We start from the raw sequence: 17573 nt of genomic DNA, 5'->3' as shown, positions 1-17573 counted from the left end.
CTAAGGGCTGTCTGCCGCTAGTGTGGGCAGCCGCCAGCGGACACGAGAACGTCGCAAGGCTGCTGGTTGACGGAGGTGTTGACATCGAATCCGAAGGTTGTTTTGTTGACGAGTATCCTTCGGCGACGCCACTGTGGTGGGCGGCCAAGGAGGGCCAAGGGGCGTTGGTTGAATACCTTCTGGCAAAGGGCGCAAACTTGGAGTATGCGTACTACGCAGATAAGACACCACTTGCGATGGCAGCCGAGAGTGGACACGCAAGCGTCGTCGGTCAGCTACTTCGACATGGCGCCGACTTGAGGTTTCGGGACAGAAACCCAACAAGAGGGTGGTTTCGGCCAGACCCAGACACGCCGCTGGCGATGGCAGTGGACAAGGGGAGGGTGGACATCGCAAAGGCCATGATTGACCACGGCGTCGAGGTCCTTCAAGGTCGTCCATACGAAGAGCACGAACGCACTCATTGGAATTGTCGCCGTAGTACTGACTATCCAGACAGTTATGGCCGGACTCTTCTCTCTTGGGCTGCCCAAGTCGGACACGAAGCGGCAGTTAGGCGGCTAGTATCGATGCCCCATGTGGATGTTAATATATCAGAGGATAACCATCACCGGCCCTTATCTTGGGCGGCTGAAAAAGGACACGAGACGATTGTCCAAATTATGCTCAATAACGGAGCTGCCGTGGATTACAGCGAGCCCTTCACCCTCGCATTTGAAAATGGACATCGGGAGCTGGCCATTCGATTAATCGACAGATATATCGAGGCTCTTGGACAAGAGACTGAGGACCGGGTCTTCACTTTCGCGTTGTCTTGGGCAGCCCGTATGGGGCTGTTGTCGAGAGTGAGCCTGCTTGTTCCCATGTTCCATAACCGTCCGGATCTTTCCCAGCCCTTAGAATGGGCGGCTAGAGGCGGACACACGGATATCGTTAGATATCTGCTTGACCAGGGAGGTGAAATTTCGTCCAAGGGTGCCGATTATTCCTGGCAAGATCCAGGGCAGCTGTCTAGGGCTGTTGTGAAGGGACACGAGGATGTTGTCGAGCTGCTGCTCGAGCGCGGAGCTGACCCCAATGGCGAAGAGTCTGATGAAGGTCTCCGACCCCTAGGCCGGGCCGCCAATAAAGGGCAATTATCCATAGCCAGACTACTCCTCAAGCACGGTGCAGACCCGAACAAGCCGCAAACGAGCAGGAAGGCTAGTTATTCTCTCGACAGGGATGAAAGCCGTCCCCCGCTGGTTATTGCTGCCGCACGGGGCCATCTCGCCGTGGTGGAGTTGCTGCTCGCCAACGGTGCCGATCCGGTCTGGGAAGCGAACAGTGCAGGCTGGTTGGATACTTTTAGTTCCGGCTGGAGATCGGACGAGCCGTGGCAGGTGCCACAGCGCTGGTCATATTCGAGGAAGCGTAATGCGCTTTCATACGCAATCGAAAACGGCCACGAGGAAATTGTCAAGGTCCTCCTCCAGGCTGGAACAGATGCCAAGGACAGAGACTTGCCACTCGCGTGGGCGGCTATGGCGGAGAAAGCCGAGCAGACTGAGATTGCAAAACTGCTCCTCGACCATGGGGCGGGATTCGAACTGAAGAACTACGGAGAGACGCCGCTATCCGTTGCCGCTAGGTACGGTAATGCCAACATGGTGAAGCTGTTCATCGAGAGAGGTGCAGATATCGACGCCAGGGATAACGACGGAAGAACGCCGCTGTCTCTGGCCAAGACCGAAGAAACGGCCAAGGTACTGATTGACGCCGGCGCTGATATCAACTCAAAAGACAACCGCGGCCGCTCACCCTTATGTTGGGCAAGGGATCTCTCTGTAGTCCGGCTACTGCTTGACGCCAAGGCCAACGTAAATTCCGGACGCGAAGTCGGCAGGACGCCGCTCATCATAGCGGCCAAACAGAGCCTTGCAAAGAAGACGCGACTACTACTCCAGCACGGCGCTGAGGTTGATGCCAGGGACAAGAGATCGCGAACGCCGCTAGTAATAAGCGCCAAGTCCCAGCGCCCCAATCGAGATATCATGAAGTTATTAGTGAAGCACGGCGCCGATTTGGAGGCCGAGGATCACAAGGGTTTAACGGCATTGTCATGGGCAGCCTGGAACAAAGAGATAGAGGCTGTTAAGTTCTTGCTTGAAAGCGGGGCTTCACCGAGCGCTTTCGTAGGATACAAGCCATACCCCCGCCACAATCGCTTATTCTGGTATAGAAAGTCGGATTCGGCGGAGGATACGGAGTCGGGGTCAAACTCGGATAAGGAGTATACTACTGGTGCCGGATATAATCACTACTTCAAGTAACCATGGGTTATATATATATAGCCGTGTTTCCCGTATTCTTAACTAATTAACTCGTCTTAATACTTGCATATCAGGAGCAAAAGAATTGCGCTAATTCTTCTACTCTTCTAGCTATAATTCTCTATATCCGCTAATATTACACCTCCCCTAAAAACTACTAATTTCTCTAGCTAGAAATAGAACTAGTAAATATCCCGCCAACCACCTCTCCTAACCCTAATTCCTCCCTTAGAATCCCTATACCACTACCCCCACCCGACAAGATACGCATCGCATCAGGCTATCCACCAACCTAACCTCCTAACGCCAAGACCCCCCCAGTAAAATTACCACACCCCAAAGCCAGCACTGCAAATCCCCGAGCCTCACGGCGTCGACGTGGTTCTGTGATACCCTGTTCTTTTCTATTCCTTTTGTGCAGAAGCAGAAGCTCTGCTTTGCCGTTAGTTAGTCTGCACAACCAACCTCTATAGGTTTAAGGTTGGTAACTCAAAACAAGAAAAAATAATCAATCAATCAATCAATCAATCTAGGCGTCGACGCTTCTAATCTGGAGCGGCGGTAACCGACATAATAGGGCCAAAAAGGTCGTATTTCGACTCCTGGTCACCGCGCCCGGGAGCTTCATCGAGGGGTTCCAGCCAATGGAAGGACTCGTCGCGCTGCTGGATGAGGATAACGAGGCCGTACTTGAGCTGCCGTCCGTCTCTGTTAAAGGCATCTTGGGGTCCTGCAAGTAGCGTTGCGTAGAGATGCTTCGAAGGGTTGTGTCGCCTGCACCGCACATGACTCTTTGAAGAAACCGGCATCAGCCGTGATTCGGTAGCTATCTACTTATCGAAGCCGCCGCCCGACCCACGTAAGAAAGAAGGCTATCCGTCCTCGCCCTCTCGTCCATCCACCGGAAAGCAGCGCCCTTGCGAAACGCACGCGGAGCCATTCTCAAAGCCGTCCTGTACCGAGCCATCGCGTCGCTTCTACTGCAGCTTTGCGCAGCTAGAAGTCTTCCCTATCAATTCAACAGTGTTAGTAGCCCTATTGGTTTGGTGCATGCAAAGCAAAAGAAAAAGCAAAGCTAAATCCATTCTTGCAAAGCTCACTTGACAATTTTGCAGACCAGGTCGCCTGAGTCGACCGAGTCTCCTTCGTGCACCGACAGGTTGCCGATCTTGCCTGAGTGAGGCGCCGAGATGACCATCTCCTGTTTTTCGTTAGCTGCTGCTTCATCTCAGTGGGAACATATGGAGAGACTTACCATCTTCATGGCGCTGAGGACAGCCACTGGGTCACCCTTCATGACCTCGCTGCCATCATGGACGCGCACCTCGACGAGCACACCAGCCATCGGCGAACCGACCTGGCTGCTATCCGTCGGATCAGCCTTGGGCCTCCGGACGTTCTCGATAGCCGCATGCTGGTCTTCGACGGTGACGACACGCGTCTCGCCGTTCATCTCATAGAAGACCTCTCGCAGACCAGTCTGCTCGGAGAGCGGACCGATGGCGAGGAGCTTCAAGATGAGCACCTTACCCTTCTCGAGCTCGACGTGGAACTCCTCTCCGACTTCAGGACGAGCGAGGAAGTACCGAGTTGGGAGGACCGAGAGGTCTCCGTACTTGGTGGTCCACTTCTTGTAGTCCTCGAAGACCTTGGGGTACATGACGTAGGACGCGACGTCGCACTCGGTGGCGTCTCCCCACTTGGACTTGAGGTCGGCCTTAACCTTGGCGAGGTCGATGGACTCCAGGTACAGACCGGGACGCTTGTCCATCTTCCTACGGCCACGCAGGGCTTGCGAACGGAGAGGCTCGGGGAAGCCCCCGTAGGGCTGGCCCATGAGCCCCTCGAAGAATTCCAGCACCGACGATGGGAAGTCGAGCTGCTCTGCCTTGTTGATGACATCGTCGTAGGAGAGTCCATTGGACACCATGAATTGAGCAAGATCGCCGACGACCTTTGAGGTAGGAGTAACCTTGACGATGTCTCCGAGCAAGTCGTTGGCCTGCTCGTACGCCTTCTTGGTCTGCGCCCACTGCTCACCAAGACCCTGCTGCGAGGCCTGGAAGATGAGGTTAGTAAGCTGACCACCGGGAATCTCATGCTCGTAAACCTCAGGATCTGGACCGGTAAGCCCAGCCTCGAACGGCGAGTAGAGGAGACGGAGCTGCGCCCAGTAGGAGTCGAGATGGCGTATCATATGGCTGTCTAGGCCAGGATCTTTGTCGGTACCCTCGAGAGATGCGAGAATAGCGCCAATGCTAGGCTGAGAGGTCATGCCAGACATGCTGTCGATAGCCGCATCGACAGCATCAGCGCCGGCCAGAGCGCAGGCAACCATCGAGGCAACACCGGTACCAGCAGAGTCGTGGGTGTGCACGTGGATAGGAAGGTCAGGGTACTTCTCGCGGATAGCACCGATGAGCATGGTAGCGGCACGCGGCTTCAGGACACCGGCCATATCCTTGACACCAAGAATATGAGCGCCCATCTTGACGATCTTGTCGACGACCTCGAGGTAGTACTGGAGATTGTACTTCTTCTTCGGGTTTAGCATATCGCCAGAGAAGCACACCGTACCCTCGGCGACACCGCCGGCCTTGAGGACCGCCTTGATACCGACTTCGAGCTGATCGGTGTCGTTGAGAGCATCGAAGACACGGAAGATGTCGACACCGTTCTTCTTGGCCTGCTCGCAGAAGTGATAGATGGCGTTGTCTGGGAGCGAGGAGTAAGCGACGCCGTTTGCTCCACGGAGAAGCATCTGGAAGGGAATGTTGGGTACGAGCTTGCGCATCTTCCTCAGCCTATCCCACGGGTCCTCATAGAGGAAGCGCATGGCGACGTCGAAAGTAGCTCCGCCCCAGCATTCAAGCGCCCAGGCGTTGGAGTAGGCGTGGCTAGTCTCCTTCGCGATGCCGAGCAAGTCAACGGTCCTCACACGGGTAGCGAGCAGAGACTGATGGGCGTCGCGCCAGGTGGTGTCCATGATAAGGCAGCCCTTGTTCGCGCGGACAGCCTTGGCGAAGCCCTCAGGCCCATTCTTGAGAAGCACGTTCCGCCAGCCTTTCTGGCATGGCTGGGATACGTCGACCTTGGTGCCATTCGAATCGTGCAGAATAGGACGGATGATCTCGCCCTTGAACTTGGGCTCGCCAATCTGACCCTTGACCTGGCTGCCGTTGACGGCAAGTTCTCCAAGGTATGCCAGAAGTTTCTGGGCACGGTTCTGGGAGGAGATGAGTTCGAATAGCGCAGGCCTAACATGATTAGTTAAGTGACTTGAAGGCTACCAGGCCGAGACTTACGTATCGTCAATGAAGGTGGTCCAGCACTTGCCATCAATAAAGGTGGGATGTGTGAGGAGCTTGAGCAAGAAAGGGATGTTGGTCTTGACGCCGCGGATACGGAACTCGACCAGCGCACGAAGCATCTTCCGGCGCACGATTTCGTATGTGGAACCGCGGCATGTGCACTTCACCAACATGCTGTCGTAGTGAGCTTGGTTATGTTAGCTGGAGTTCATCCGGATACACAATGCAGAGAGCATAATGGAAGTTTAGGAAGTATACTTACGAGTGATGATGGCGCCGGCGAAGCCATTGCCACCGTCAAGACGCACACCGTTACCACCTGCGGAGCGGTACACCTCGATCTTGCCAGTATCCGGAGCAAAGCCCTGAGAAGGGTCTTCGGTGGTAATGCGGCACTGGAAGGCAAAGCCTCGCGTTGAGATGTGATCCTGGGTCAGGCCAAGCTGCTCGAGGGACGCACCCGCAGCAATCTGGATCTGCGCGGCGACAATATCGATACCGGTGACTTCCTCGGTGATCGTGTGCTCGACTTGACTAAATGAGGCTGTTAGCATTGCCATTGACCGCCTTGGCCCGGCGCCACTTACATTCGCGGGTTAATCTCGATAAAGTAGTATCGGTTCTCCTTGTCGACCAAGAACTCGGCGGTGCCGGCATTGCGGTAGTTGACCGACTGTGCTAGCTTGACAGCATCGTTCAGGATAGCATCGCGGGTCTCAATTGGCAGATCCTTGGCCGGGGCAATCTCAACCACCTTCTGGTGACGGCGCTGGACACTGCAGTCGCGCTCGTACAGATGGACGATGTTGCCGTAATTGTCACCAAGAAGCTGCACCTCGATATGCTTTGGCTGATCTAGGAAGCGCTCCACGAAGACGGTGCCGTTGCCGAAGGCCGACAGGGCTTCCGAGGTTGCTCGCTGGAAGGAGTCCTTGAGGGAGGACTGCTCGCGCACGACTCGCATGCCACGACCACCGCCGCCAAAGGCCGCCTTGATGATGATCGGGAAGCCATGCTTGTCGGTGAAGGCCTTGACGTCTTCGAACTTCGCGACGGGCCCCTCAGTGCCGGGGACGACGGGCACGCTGCACTTGATGGCCAGCTTGCGGGCTGAGACCTTGTCGCCGAGCGCCTCAATGGTCTCCGGGGCCGGACCGACGAACTATTGGCAAAAGTAAGCGTCAATTGCTGGAGCAAAAAGAAAAATTTTCTTGGGATGTCCGCGATCGGCGCGCACAAAGGCACACAGGAGCTCGGTGCAGTGCACCCGGCCCCGCGTCATAGCTCCCTCGGGCATCGATGGACTCAACAAATGGGAGCCGCAGGTGCGGCTGCCCACAGTCTAAACGCGTTTCGTCATAGGGTAAACAACAACGGGCGGTACTCACGATAAGCCCAGCGCTCTCAACGTTCCGCGCGAACTCGGAGTTCTCAGACAGAAAGCCGTAGCCCGGATGGATCATGTTGACGTTGTGCTGCAGCGCGATCTTGATGATCTCGTCGCCTGCAAGATAAGCTCCGACGGGCGTGTACTGGCCGCGCGCCCCGATCTCGTAGGCCTCGTCGGCCTTCTGCCTGTGCATGCTCAGGCGGTCCTCGTGGCTGAAGACGGCGACAGTGTGGAGCGACAGCTCGTGGGCCGTTCGGAAGATGCGGATGGGGATCTCTCCACGGTTGGCGACTGGCGGAGCTGTTAGAGACGGCGAGAAGCTTCAGGAGGGCCAATTGCGCGGCCACTGCTTACCCAGGAGCTTCTTCAGCTGCATGATGGAGCTGCTCGCGCGCAGCCGGTGGTGCACCGAGTTGCGGTGCGGGTGGTGCTCGCCGTGCTCGTCGTCGAACTCATGCTCGTCAATGGCCGACGACGCAGCGTTCTGGTCGACTGCGAGCGTAGTCATCTTGGATGACTCCGGGTAGTCAGGCAGCGAGGGTGTGGGTGGGTGTGAGAGGGGAGGAGAGAATGGTGTTGAGGGGAGGGCCGCGGGGGAGGGAAAAAGATATATGGCTGGAGGGCGGTGTCGGAGCAGTGTCCCAGCCAACACCCAGTAACACAGCTTCACGCGCCCGAGGGAGAGCTAAAAGGCGAGCAGCAGGCTAGATCTCTCACCTGTGACGGCGGCCTGCAATCCCGGCTCTGACGACAGTGCGGTCTGCAGACGGGGCAAAAGCAACTGAGCTCCCAGGGCCGGGGGCCAGCTGCAGGCCGGAGCTCCCCCTGCTGCCCCTCCATCACGCTTGTCGATAAAGCGCGCCGGGCACGTCCAGCTCTCCACTCCCCGCGCCGCCCGGAGGCACACCCCATGCACGCCGCGGGCAGCGTCAAACTTATTGCCAACCCCTCGGCGGAAGCGTCGAACACTCATAAAACCCGCCGCGTCCATCCCACGCCCTCAACGCACCCGTGACGTGCTGCCCAGCAAAAATTTCCTGCGCGCCCATCCGTGCATCGAACACTTCGTCCTCCGTCTCGCACTTGTTTTTGCTCACCGCCAGCCCGCCTGCTGCGAAAAAAAAGGCCACCGAGCCTACGTACTCCTCCCCCCTCCCCCAGACAAGCCCATCTGGCTGCGGTTTTCCGCCAGCGTCTAAGGCGCCTGGCACACTAGCTCGGCACAGCGGGAAAAAGGAGCAGCGATAGTTCCTGCGCGCGCTTTGCTTCGGCTCGTCATCTCTACCTCCTAGGAGTAGCCGAAGAACGGGTGCACAGCTGCTGCGTCTGAGGGCCGACAACATCGTCTCATAGGGCCATTGCGCCCGTGGCTGTTCCGAGCCCTACACCTCTGCTCGATAAACACCGCCGGCACCACCAGTAGCTACGAAGATGATTCGGATGAGCCTGCAGTTGCAATTGCGCCAGCGCTGTATGTCGGTCCAGGGGGTGGTGATAGCGCAGCGGCGGCCCGGGCATTGGTTCAGGGTCCAGTCCGCGTAGTTATGTTCCTTGTGTCCCCTCTGTCGCCTGGGTGGAGATCGCATTCCCAGCATCCCATCCAGCAAAACAAATTGCCCGAATGGGGAACCGTACCACAAAGAGACAGCTCAACAAGAGTACAGCGAGCCTTGGCGGAGGATCCGCATTAGTGGCTTGCCCGGCTTTAAATCCACGACTCCACATCAGCAGAGCGTCGAGACACCAATCAGAGACATACGAAGCCTCCAGAATAAGCAAGCAGGGACGCATCACCAATGGAAAGTGATTAGGTAGTGTAGAATACATGCATCTGAAGTGCTCGGCGCATACCAAGATGCCCCAAACATGGAACCCACCGTAAACGCCCGTAGAGTACATCGCTGCCCAGGACCAGAGTGTATGCACCCCGCACTCGCTTTTGCATAACCGCCAAAACGTCAACTATGTAGGTGAAGGCAAGGCCCCAGATTCGCGGGCGGAACCGGACGATGAAGGAATTTAGAACGCCCTGAACCCGGTGGGCTGAGGAGCAACACCGTTCGGCTGCTGGTACGGGCCGGGTGACGGCGCCGATCCCATTGGACCCTGCGTGAGCATCAGGCGAGAGCCCAGGATTGGTGTGTCCTCTTCCTTCTTCTGCTGGGAAGCCTCGCGAGCCTTGCGCTCCTCGTTGTCCTTCTTGAGCATCTCGATCGTGGCGGCTTGCTGAGCGAGGAAATTGATCATATACGGCTGTGGAGAAGTCAGTGACGGTTCCAAAAACAAAAGTAAATTGGAACATACCATTGTGAAGTCGTGAAGGCCGTTGCGCCATGAAACTTCCAGAATGACGTCTGGGCGGATGAGGTCGTAGCAGGCATAGAGCATGCCAACATAGCACTCGCGGCTACCGATATCGACAAACTGCACTTGATTAGCGGAAGAATTAAAATAGATTAGGAAGTACTCACGTAGCGAAGCAGGTCCTCAACCACATCGGTCTTGCCAGACATGGCTGCCGTCTCAATGGCATCCTTGAAAAGCTTGTCTTGCTTGGAAAGGGCGATCGACTTCTCCCATCGCTTGTTCTTGCGGTAGATGTTGGCGGCGATCTGGCGGAAGAAAACCAGGTCATGTCGCTCGAGACGCTGGGCAAGGTCCATGGCGTCATAGTTGTCGAAGTTCTGAACCGAGTCGCGCAGAGTCTTGTAGTCCTCCTCCTCGATCAGAAGGTCGTTAAGGGCGTTGTTGACCTCCCGCTTGTTCTGCCCTTGCACACTGAGAAGGAAGGGCTTGATTAACGGGATGTTGTCTGACTTAAGGAACATGCGGACGACGCGGTTGACATCAATACGAGGCGTAAGTGCTTGGAGCAAATCGGTCAGTAGAGTTGGCTGCTCCTCGAGGTAGAAGCCCAGGGCGCGATAGTAGATCTCGACATTGGCGGCCTTGGTGATCGTGTCCTTGAACGACTGGTGCTCCCAAGCATCCGCTGCACGCTCCATCATGGCGAGGGCGGCATTGTCCCACTCATCGTAGTGGACGTACAGGAAGATGAGCTCCGGCCACAGATGAGCTTCCTCACAGGCTCGAATCATCCGAGGGATATTTATGCGAGACCAAAAGAGGCGGAGGTGCTCCATGACGCGCTCCGAGTGGTATTTGGAGAGCGCAATACCGAGTGAGGTGAAAATTCCCATATGTGCTGGTTAGGGTTAGATAAGTTGCTGGACTTCTTATGTAGGTGGGGTTCAAAAAGGTGAACAAGCTTACCGCGCTCTAGACCAAGGCCAGCCTCAAGGAGGCTAATGAGTTCATCGAAGTACCCATTGTACTCATACTGCTTGACCAAATCAGCAAGCTCCTCGGCGTGCACAATGAGATTGAGACCGCAGATCTGGGCAAGGCGGAATTCCTTCTTGTCGACGCAGGCCTCGTTGACCTGTCGCCAGACCTTGATACTGTTAGCCTTGCGAGCACACTCAACAGCAGCCTGGTAGTCTTCGAGGTGGACAAGCGTTGTGGCAAGCTTAGCCCAGTTCGAGATGCTGGTGTAGAAGATCTTCGCGGCCTCGTGGTAGCCCTCCTCGTACGCCTTGTCACCAGAAGCCTCAACATCGGCGACGTTGGTAGCTCGCAGGAAGTCTTCAAGCTCTGGTAGCTGGTTCGTGCGAGCATAGCAGAAGGCCAAGGCGGTGTCAACGGGGACCTCGCGTAGCGTCTTACGGGCCATTCTCAGGAACTTGATTAGTTCCTCGTCTTTGCCTGCGTGTGTGGCGATTTCGATGACTTCCAGGAAGTTCGACGGATCCTGTGCGCGAATGTACGACTCAATGGAGTCAGTGACACGAAGACCATCGAGCTGAGCCTTTGCCACCCTGCTCCAAACTTCTGGAATATCCACACGCTCCGCATAATCCTGTGCCCTGTCGATGCTTACAATGTGCTCGATCAGGACGTTGACGGCGTCGACATGGCTCTCATGCTTCTTGTAGATTTCGAAAGCTTCCTCATACATGCCGACCTCGATACACTGCTGGGCAATATCCTCGGGCGTATAGTGCTCGAGCTGGTGGATATAGCCCATCATGCGGCCACGGTCTGATTTGGCTGCTGTGAGCATGAGCAGGTTCTGCAGGGAAGGGTTGTCACTGAAGCTGGACGGTTCAAGAATGATCTTCTCTAGCAAGTCAATAAGCTCTGCGGGCATATCGCCCGTGATGAAAGCCTTGACAGCAACTGAGACCTTGTCGGGATCCTGCGATTCGGGAACAGCCGTGGAAATGACCTGGTCGACCAAGGACCTCCGGTGCATATTGTTGGGGCTCAGGACATAGTCCCAAACCTCGCCGTCTGCACGGTCGAGCAGGTAGCGAGCCTGGGCCTTGAACATGGAGTTCTCGTTGGTAACGTTGATCAGCTCAAGATCATTCTGGCCCTTACTGTAGGCAATGTAGGCAAGGTTCGGGTCGCGCTTCTCGCAGTATTTTCCAACAACGAGAGTGTCGTATTGGTCATTCTCCTTGAGGAATTTCTCAGGGTTGTTGTTGCTATCAATGTAGATCTTGGCGAGAGCGTTGTACACGGCCTGTTGTTGGTTGCCAGCAGCCAAGGTCTGCTCAAGGAATGGCAGAAGAAGCTTGAGACGGTTACGCGATTCGACCTCCGAGACAAGTTCATCGATCGGGATGGAGGAAGGTGTCACGGAAGCCAAAAGACCCTTGATGATACCCTCGTCGCAGTCAACATCAAGGAGTCCACCGATGACGGCCGGAGTCCTAGCTGGGTTGACGCGCTGCACGTAGACCTCGATCGACTTGAACTGCTGTTTCTTGTACAGATAGAGGACGAGGTCATGAATGAAGTTAAACCGATCGCAAACGATGATGAGAGGTAGCTGTTCAGTGAGGTTGGCCTCCTTAAGGAAGTTCTTAACCTTCTCGGGATCGTAGAAGTTGCTGTGCGGCAGAGTTAGCAGAGTTCTCAAATCAAAGAAAGTTAACTCTGTAGCATGTCTTAGGTCTTTGCCTACTGAAGGCCTTCAGGAACAGCTTTCCGAGGGTGAAAGCTGGGACACGCTGGAGTGTGTGTCGCGACCTACGTACCTTTCGCGGCAAATGCGCTCAACTTCGTTCAACTGTCCAACGGTCGTTGCAGCCTCAATGTACTTGAAGTGAACGTCCTTATCTTCACTGACGTTGACAATCGAACCTAGGAAGAAGTAGAGGCCTTCAGCGGTACGATGCTTCTCCAAGAGATCGATGATCCTCGTAGGTCCAAGGAGATCAGAGTACTTCTGCGCGATTCGAATGACGGCTTGCAGGTTCTGTCGGATGTTCGCTGTAAGCATGGTATCTAAGCAGTCAAGCGAAAGTTCGACAGTAAGCTGGCCAAAGTAGTTGAGCAGCCACTCCTCTGGGAGCTTATCAGTCTGCACGACCATGCGCTTGATCGCCGTTGTGTCATCGGTATGTTCCAGAGCGCGAGTAAAAAGGCCGGCATTCTCGCAAAGCTGGGCGATGCGGGCCCGGTCGTAGTGCGAGAACATCTCGTTTCCGAGAATGGCGTCGGCTACTTGAGGTGCATTCAGCAGGTTCATCTCCAGCAGCTTGGTTTGGAGATGGCCCTCCTCCGGAAGGTTGTTCGAGAGGACATCCAGCAAGAATGCTGTCGCTTGTTGAATCATACCCTGGGACTGGAAGATGTCGACGACGCGATCGATGCTGATAAGAGGGCCACCCTCATGCTTGGCAAGGCTGGACGCAAATTCGCTCCCCTTGTCAGGATTCACACGCAAAATGTGCTGAAGCAGGACGTTGTAGTCTGGACGATACCCGACCGATTCGCAGTATTGAAGGATGAGATCGAAGTGACCCAATTCCGCTAGTGCCGCGACAGTCTTCTGGGGGACGTTCGCCTCTTTGTAGATGGCAAGTGCGAGATTGAGATCATGGGGCTTTGCGAGGTCTCCGAGCTCCTCGGAGCAGTGCAGCTTCCCTTCCTTCTGCCACTTCTCGATGAGGTGTTTCCGGCCTTGCGCGAAGACTGGGCGCGCCAGCTCTAGGGTCTCTTCCTTATTCAATCCGCCCTTATCGAGTAACTGGCCGAAGTACTGGAGAAGCACAGTAATTTGACCAGGTTGGGCTGGAATCTGGCGCAACCTGTTGATCGTCTGGGTCGTGCGCAGGAATCCACGCGGCGAGCTGGCAGCGACCTTTGCGGCTTCGGTATAATTGCCCTGCTGCATGAGAGTCTCAAAGCGCTGAGAGTACAGCTGGTCGGCACCTGGGAGACCGCCTTTAGAGGCCAGCTTGTATGCGATTTCCGCACACGCCGGGTTCTCCATGATGTACGGAATGAGGGCGTCTTCCTTAATAGTCGTGTGCAACACCTGCCCTCGCTTGTTGATCACTACAACACCCTTGCCATCGTCATCGCGCGCCGTTGTGAACACTGTCTCCTCCGATATCCTATTCAAGAACAGTGCGGTACCGGTCTCGAGGTCGTGTAGGTGGATGAAGCCGAACTTGGTTATCACGATCAGGATGCCGTACTTATTCGCAATGTGAATGCCGAGGGGAAAGTCGCCCGTACCCTCCGCAGGCCAGTGGATCGGAATGAGTCGCTTCGGGAACGCCGGGTTCGAAGCGTTATGGTCGACTTCGACGATGTTGATCTTGGCTTCTCCCGAGACGGACTTGACCGCGAAAGCAAACAGCTTGGTATCGGATTGGGCACCGTCCAGGCGGATACTACCGAATGTCGCCGCGTGGCCCTCGAGCGGTTGGCTGACATTGCGCGCCTTGGAGAACAGCTGCATGTTGCCGCGAATGCCACCGGTCGGATGCGAAGAAATGCCGACCAAGCACGACCAGCTCTCATCGTCGTTGGTTACGTAGTTGATGATCTGGTTGTTCTACAGCGCAATGTTATTATAATTCTTGCCGTGATTTCGGGAGACGTACCTCCAGCTGCTCCTGGCGATCGAAGATCTTCCGCGGAGTCGGGGGATTGCTCCCATCGAGCACATCCCAGTGATACACCGACTTTGTGCTGACGAGCGCCAGAGTGGTCTGGCTGATCCATCGCCAGAACTGGATGTCCTCGTGATGGGAGTATGTCTGCAGGCGCTGCTTGGTCTCGAGGTTGAACAGCTGGAGCGTCCGTCCTTGGGCCTTGAGAGCAATGATGGGCTCCGTCAGGTGCATGATGGCGCTATCAGCGCGAATCGGCCGCCGGATGACATTGTTCGTGTTCTTCAGGTCAATGATGACCGTCTCGGCGGGAGTGTTGGATTCGTTGTTCTGCTGGCGCACGCAGACATACTTGTCCGACTCGAGTGTCTGAAAGCGCTGTTAGCCGCTGCTCCCGCTGCTGATGCCCTTGGAGCGTATGCACTTACGCAGTTCTGCCATGATATCGATGCCGGCTGCCTCTCTTGTTAGCTTGTTCCCCCATTGCTTGAGCGCGCAGGAATCTGCTGGGCGGCTGACGTACGAGGATGTTGAGGTTCGTGAGCTGTCAATCATCTATTAGCGCATGTTCCCTTCTTAGTTAACTAATGGAGAGCTCACCAGCGTCGGCTGCGTGACGGACAATGGAATCTGTCGCTGGGCCATGCTTGCGCCAGACCAGCTCCGGGCTCACCGGACGCGAGGCAGCGGACGATTAGAAGAGGGGTATCGAAAGGAGGAAGGCAGAATTACACCCAGATGCAGAACGCCAGGAGCGCGCAATAGAGGAATGAGGGAGTGTCGGGAAAGTCACGGTGGGTAAGATTGTGGAGGTGCTGCTCTGTAAAGGAGCTCGACCAGGTGTCGTAAACTAACCGACCGGGGCTTGGGCGCTAACCCGAACCGGGTCGTCACGTGACTGCTATTATTTATAGGGCTGTCGTTACTTCAGATTAATATCTTCCGTAGAATCAGTCTGAAGTATGGAACTAGTCGTGCAGATTCTGATGGATGAATGGTGGCTTCAAGATATTTAGATACGTCTTTCACTACAGGCTACCCAGTTCTCCTGACGAAGAACTTTACGAATACAGGACAGGCAAAGCACGGCAACCTCGAAGTCAAGAGACTGATCCCGTTCCGCCTGGTATTACCTGGCATACTCACATAGCTATTGAAGGTCATCGCGGCTCTTAACCCTGCTACTACTCTTGAACTCCCCTAGAATAACACTCAAAAGGCCAAGGCTGTTCAGGATATGACTCTGAACTTGACGAACTGAAGCAGCGTGTCCGCTTGCCAAAGACACGTCAGACGGGCTGTGTGATGGGAAAAAGCAACGTCGACTGTGACTCCTCCGATTCCAAGCGGCCCTATCAAGGTGTTAGCATGAAATAACTTGATTTACGAGTCTGGCATCGTGTGGTCGAGCAACGGCTCTCCTTGAAACCATAACAGTGTGACTCAAGTTCTAGCGTCTGAGGTGGAGTCTCTACGTTGTCTTGCTGTAGCACATAGTAAGACACATTTCACATGCCCAGTCTGCCCTTCGCCTATCGTGACCGAAAATAGTGCGTCTTCTAGAAAGCGGCCAGTCCGCGGTGATTGGGCAGCAACGGGGCACAGACAATTTTGATGCCAGGCCGGAAGCGAGACCACCGTCCCGCCGAGCCCAACCTTCGTCTGCGACGCGCTCTCTCCGTTCCCTAATTTCAACCCTTCCCTCCTCCCTTCACCCACACACAGCGCCAGCGCCGAAAATATCGTGCCATCGCAGAATCGTCTCACTCCAGCACACATTTCCCGCAAAAAACACCCACCAACTGCGCTCTTAACCACCCAACCGCAATCATGGCGCCTAGCAAATGGGGTACGTCATTTCCGCTGCCGCTGTACGCATTTGGCAGAGGGCTGCACCCCGCCTTCGTCCCATGGATAGACACTGACAACGCGCTCAACAGATGACGAAGAGTCGGAGAGCACGCCTCCCTCTTCTCCACCAGGACCTATCGCCCGTCGTGGCAAGTTCGAAGACGAGGAAGAGGACAGCGATGTATGTCAGCCTCAAACCCCTGCATGCCCGACCACCCTCCGCCACCAACAGAGCAATCGTACTGACTTTCACGACACAGGTCCTAGAATCATGGGACGCCGCCGAGGACTCCGAGGTCGAGCGCGAGAAGGCGAAGAAGGAGGCCGAGGCAAAGGCAAAGGCCGAAGAAGCCGCGAAAGCCAACCACAAGACCAAGGCCCAGCGCGTCGAAGAGCGCCGGCAGGAGAATCTGCGCCGGAAGCAAATGGAGGAAGAAGTGTCTTCTGAGGAGGAAGAGGATGAGGCTGCGCGGCGCGCCCGGTTACGAAAGACGGAGCAGGATGCCGACATGGCGCACGCGGAGGACCTATTCGGCGATCTGGCTGTCAGCAGCAAGCGCACTGGCGGAAAGCCAGTCACCCTGGCCGACGACAGCGATCCCACAAAGGTCGTCGACCTGAGCGCCCTCGCCATCTTCAACCCGAACACGAAGGACCAGTTTCTGAAACTCAGGGAGACGCTCGTGCCCCTCCTCACCAACAACAACAAGAAGGCGCATTACGTCCTCTTCCTGCAGGAGTTCACGAAGCAGATAGCCAAGGACCTGCCGAGCGACCAGATCAAGAAGATTGCGAGCGGCCTCACAACGCTCAGCAACGAGAAGATGAAGGAGGAGAAGGCTGCCGAAAAGGGCGGCAAGAAGAGCAAGGCTGCGAAGACGAAGGCCAGTCTGGTGGCCTCGCGAGACGTCAGCTACAAGGCCGACACGCAGGCGTACGACGACGATTACGCAGAGTAAGTTGACCCCCATTTCCACGGCACGACCGGCTGTTGACAACACACAGTGACGACTTCATGTGAGAGACGACAACGACGACGCCATCTCTTCCTCCTCTGATATAGACTTGCCTTTCCCCGCCCCTTCTTATCCCACACCGGCAGACATACAACCATCGCGCCGCTTCTCCCTTCACCTCACAGCAATGTGGGCTGATGGTTGTACAATACCCTTTTCTCAGTCGGCTCCGGATCCAGGTCTAGCGGTGCGGGTGCGGCGTTTGGGCATTCCTCCCTTGTTCTATTGTTCGCTGGGCATTGCCTTGTTTAGTACCCTTTTCATTAGTAGCGTGCTTCTTCGTCGCTGGGAGGGAGTGGGGCGTAGCGTAGCATGGCATGCATGGGCGGGACTGGCTTTGGGGTATCGAGATGGATGGATGGATATGCATAGATAGGCTGGTAATGAGGACGCGTGAATGAGTCGGGAATTATTATGTGTACTCCGCAGTCTCAGTCGTGATGCTAGTTGTGGAAGGGTGTCCTGCTACAAAGCTGGGACGTGACGCTGTGCGCTCAATGCTGATCTGGTGCTGGTGCTGCTATTCTGTACTTTCTCGACGCATCTACGTACTATCTACCTACTCAGCTTTTCCTTCCTTCCTCACGGCTGAATCCAATTCGATCCGATGCAATCCAATCCAATCCAATTCAACAAAAGCAGAGAGACGAAAAGCGTGGTCCCTCCATGCATTAGAAAGATGCTAGAGCACGCCTCGCATCGCACGCACGCACGGGAGT

The 17573-nt window shown here is 55.7% G+C and overlaps 4 protein-coding genes across 4 annotated transcripts; 1 reads left to right on the top strand and 3 right to left on the bottom strand.

Annotated features, from left to right (window-relative positions):
- Positions 1-3166: 3166 nt before the first annotated feature.
- Positions 3167-7880, bottom strand: BU26DRAFT_466872 (pyruvate carboxylase). The gene is made up of 7 exons (XM_033825238.1): positions 7368-7880; positions 7012-7304; positions 6211-6785; positions 5886-6157; positions 5618-5810; positions 3568-5569; positions 3167-3513 (listed from the first exon to the last, which is right to left on the bottom strand). Exons 1-7 carry the CDS (start codon positions 7519-7521, stop codon positions 3409-3411), a joined length of 3594 nt encoding a protein of 1197 aa, XP_033677535.1. The 5' UTR covers positions 7522-7880; the 3' UTR covers positions 3167-3408.
- Positions 7881-7908: 28 nt separating this feature from the next.
- BU26DRAFT_128104 (uncharacterized protein) lies at positions 7909-8694 on the bottom strand. Its single transcript, XM_033819607.1, has one exon. The coding sequence runs from the start codon at positions 8354-8356 to the stop codon at positions 7949-7951; it is 408 nt and encodes a 135-aa protein (XP_033677534.1). The 5' UTR covers positions 8357-8694; the 3' UTR covers positions 7909-7948.
- Positions 8695-8720: 26 nt separating this feature from the next.
- BU26DRAFT_609870 (clathrin heavy chain) lies at positions 8721-14802 on the bottom strand. Its single transcript, XM_033835958.1, has 9 exons — positions 14588-14802; positions 14511-14531; positions 14416-14442; positions 13979-14356; positions 12119-13929; positions 10287-11971; positions 9485-10218; positions 9318-9437; positions 8721-9266 (listed from the first exon to the last, which is right to left on the bottom strand). Exons 1-9 carry the CDS (start codon positions 14630-14632, stop codon positions 9033-9035), a joined length of 5055 nt encoding a protein of 1684 aa, XP_033677533.1. The 5' UTR covers positions 14633-14802; the 3' UTR covers positions 8721-9032.
- A 1015-nt stretch (positions 14803-15817) lies between these two features.
- Positions 15818-16859, top strand: BU26DRAFT_570609 (translation initiation factor eIF3 subunit; the record flags this gene model as incomplete). The annotated part of the gene is made up of 4 exons (XM_033834037.1): positions 15818-15836; positions 15928-16019; positions 16099-16793; positions 16844-16859. 4 exons carry the CDS (start codon positions 15818-15820, stop codon positions 16857-16859), a joined length of 822 nt encoding a protein of 273 aa, XP_033677532.1.
- Positions 16860-17573: the final 714 nt, after the last annotated feature.

This window comes from Trematosphaeria pertusa (assembly GCF_010094035.1).
Source record: "Trematosphaeria pertusa strain CBS 122368 unplaced genomic scaffold BU26scaffold_19, whole genome shotgun sequence".
Taxonomy (NCBI): domain Eukaryota; kingdom Fungi; phylum Ascomycota; class Dothideomycetes; order Pleosporales; family Trematosphaeriaceae; genus Trematosphaeria; species Trematosphaeria pertusa.
The sequence above is the reverse complement of the archived record's forward strand: the minus strand, read 5'-3'. Positions and strand labels throughout refer to the sequence as shown.

What these genes read in the sequence shown, in the direction of transcription:
- BU26DRAFT_609870 (XM_033835958.1), bottom strand. Translation starts at nt 14,632, where the DNA reads ATGGCCCAGCGACAGATTCCATTGTCCGTCACGCAGCCGACGCTG. An exon ending in TGGCCTTGGTCTAGAGCGCG is followed by an intron (nt 10,219 to 10,286) that starts GTAAGCTTGTTC and finishes AACCCTAACCAG; the next exon opens with CACATATGGGAATTTTCACC. An exon ending in GCCTTCACGACTTCACAATG is followed by an intron (nt 9,267 to 9,317) that starts GTATGTTCCAAT and finishes ACTTCTCCACAG; the next exon opens with CCGTATATGATCAATTTCCT.
- BU26DRAFT_128104 (XM_033819607.1), bottom strand. Translation starts at nt 8,356, where the DNA reads ATGTTGTCGGCCCTCAGACGCAGCAGCTGTGCACCCGTTCTTCGGCTA.
- BU26DRAFT_466872 (XM_033825238.1), bottom strand. Translation starts at nt 7,521, where the DNA reads ATGACTACGCTCGCAGTCGACCAGAACGCTGCGTCGTCGGCCATTGAC. An exon ending in TTGAGAGCGCTGGGCTTATC is followed by an intron (nt 6,786 to 7,011) that starts GTGAGTACCGCC and finishes TTTTGCCAATAG; the next exon opens with TTCGTCGGTCCGGCCCCGGA. An exon ending in ATCGAGATTAACCCGCGAAT is followed by an intron (nt 6,158 to 6,210) that starts GTAAGTGGCGCC and finishes AGCCTCATTTAG; the next exon opens with TCAAGTCGAGCACACGATCA.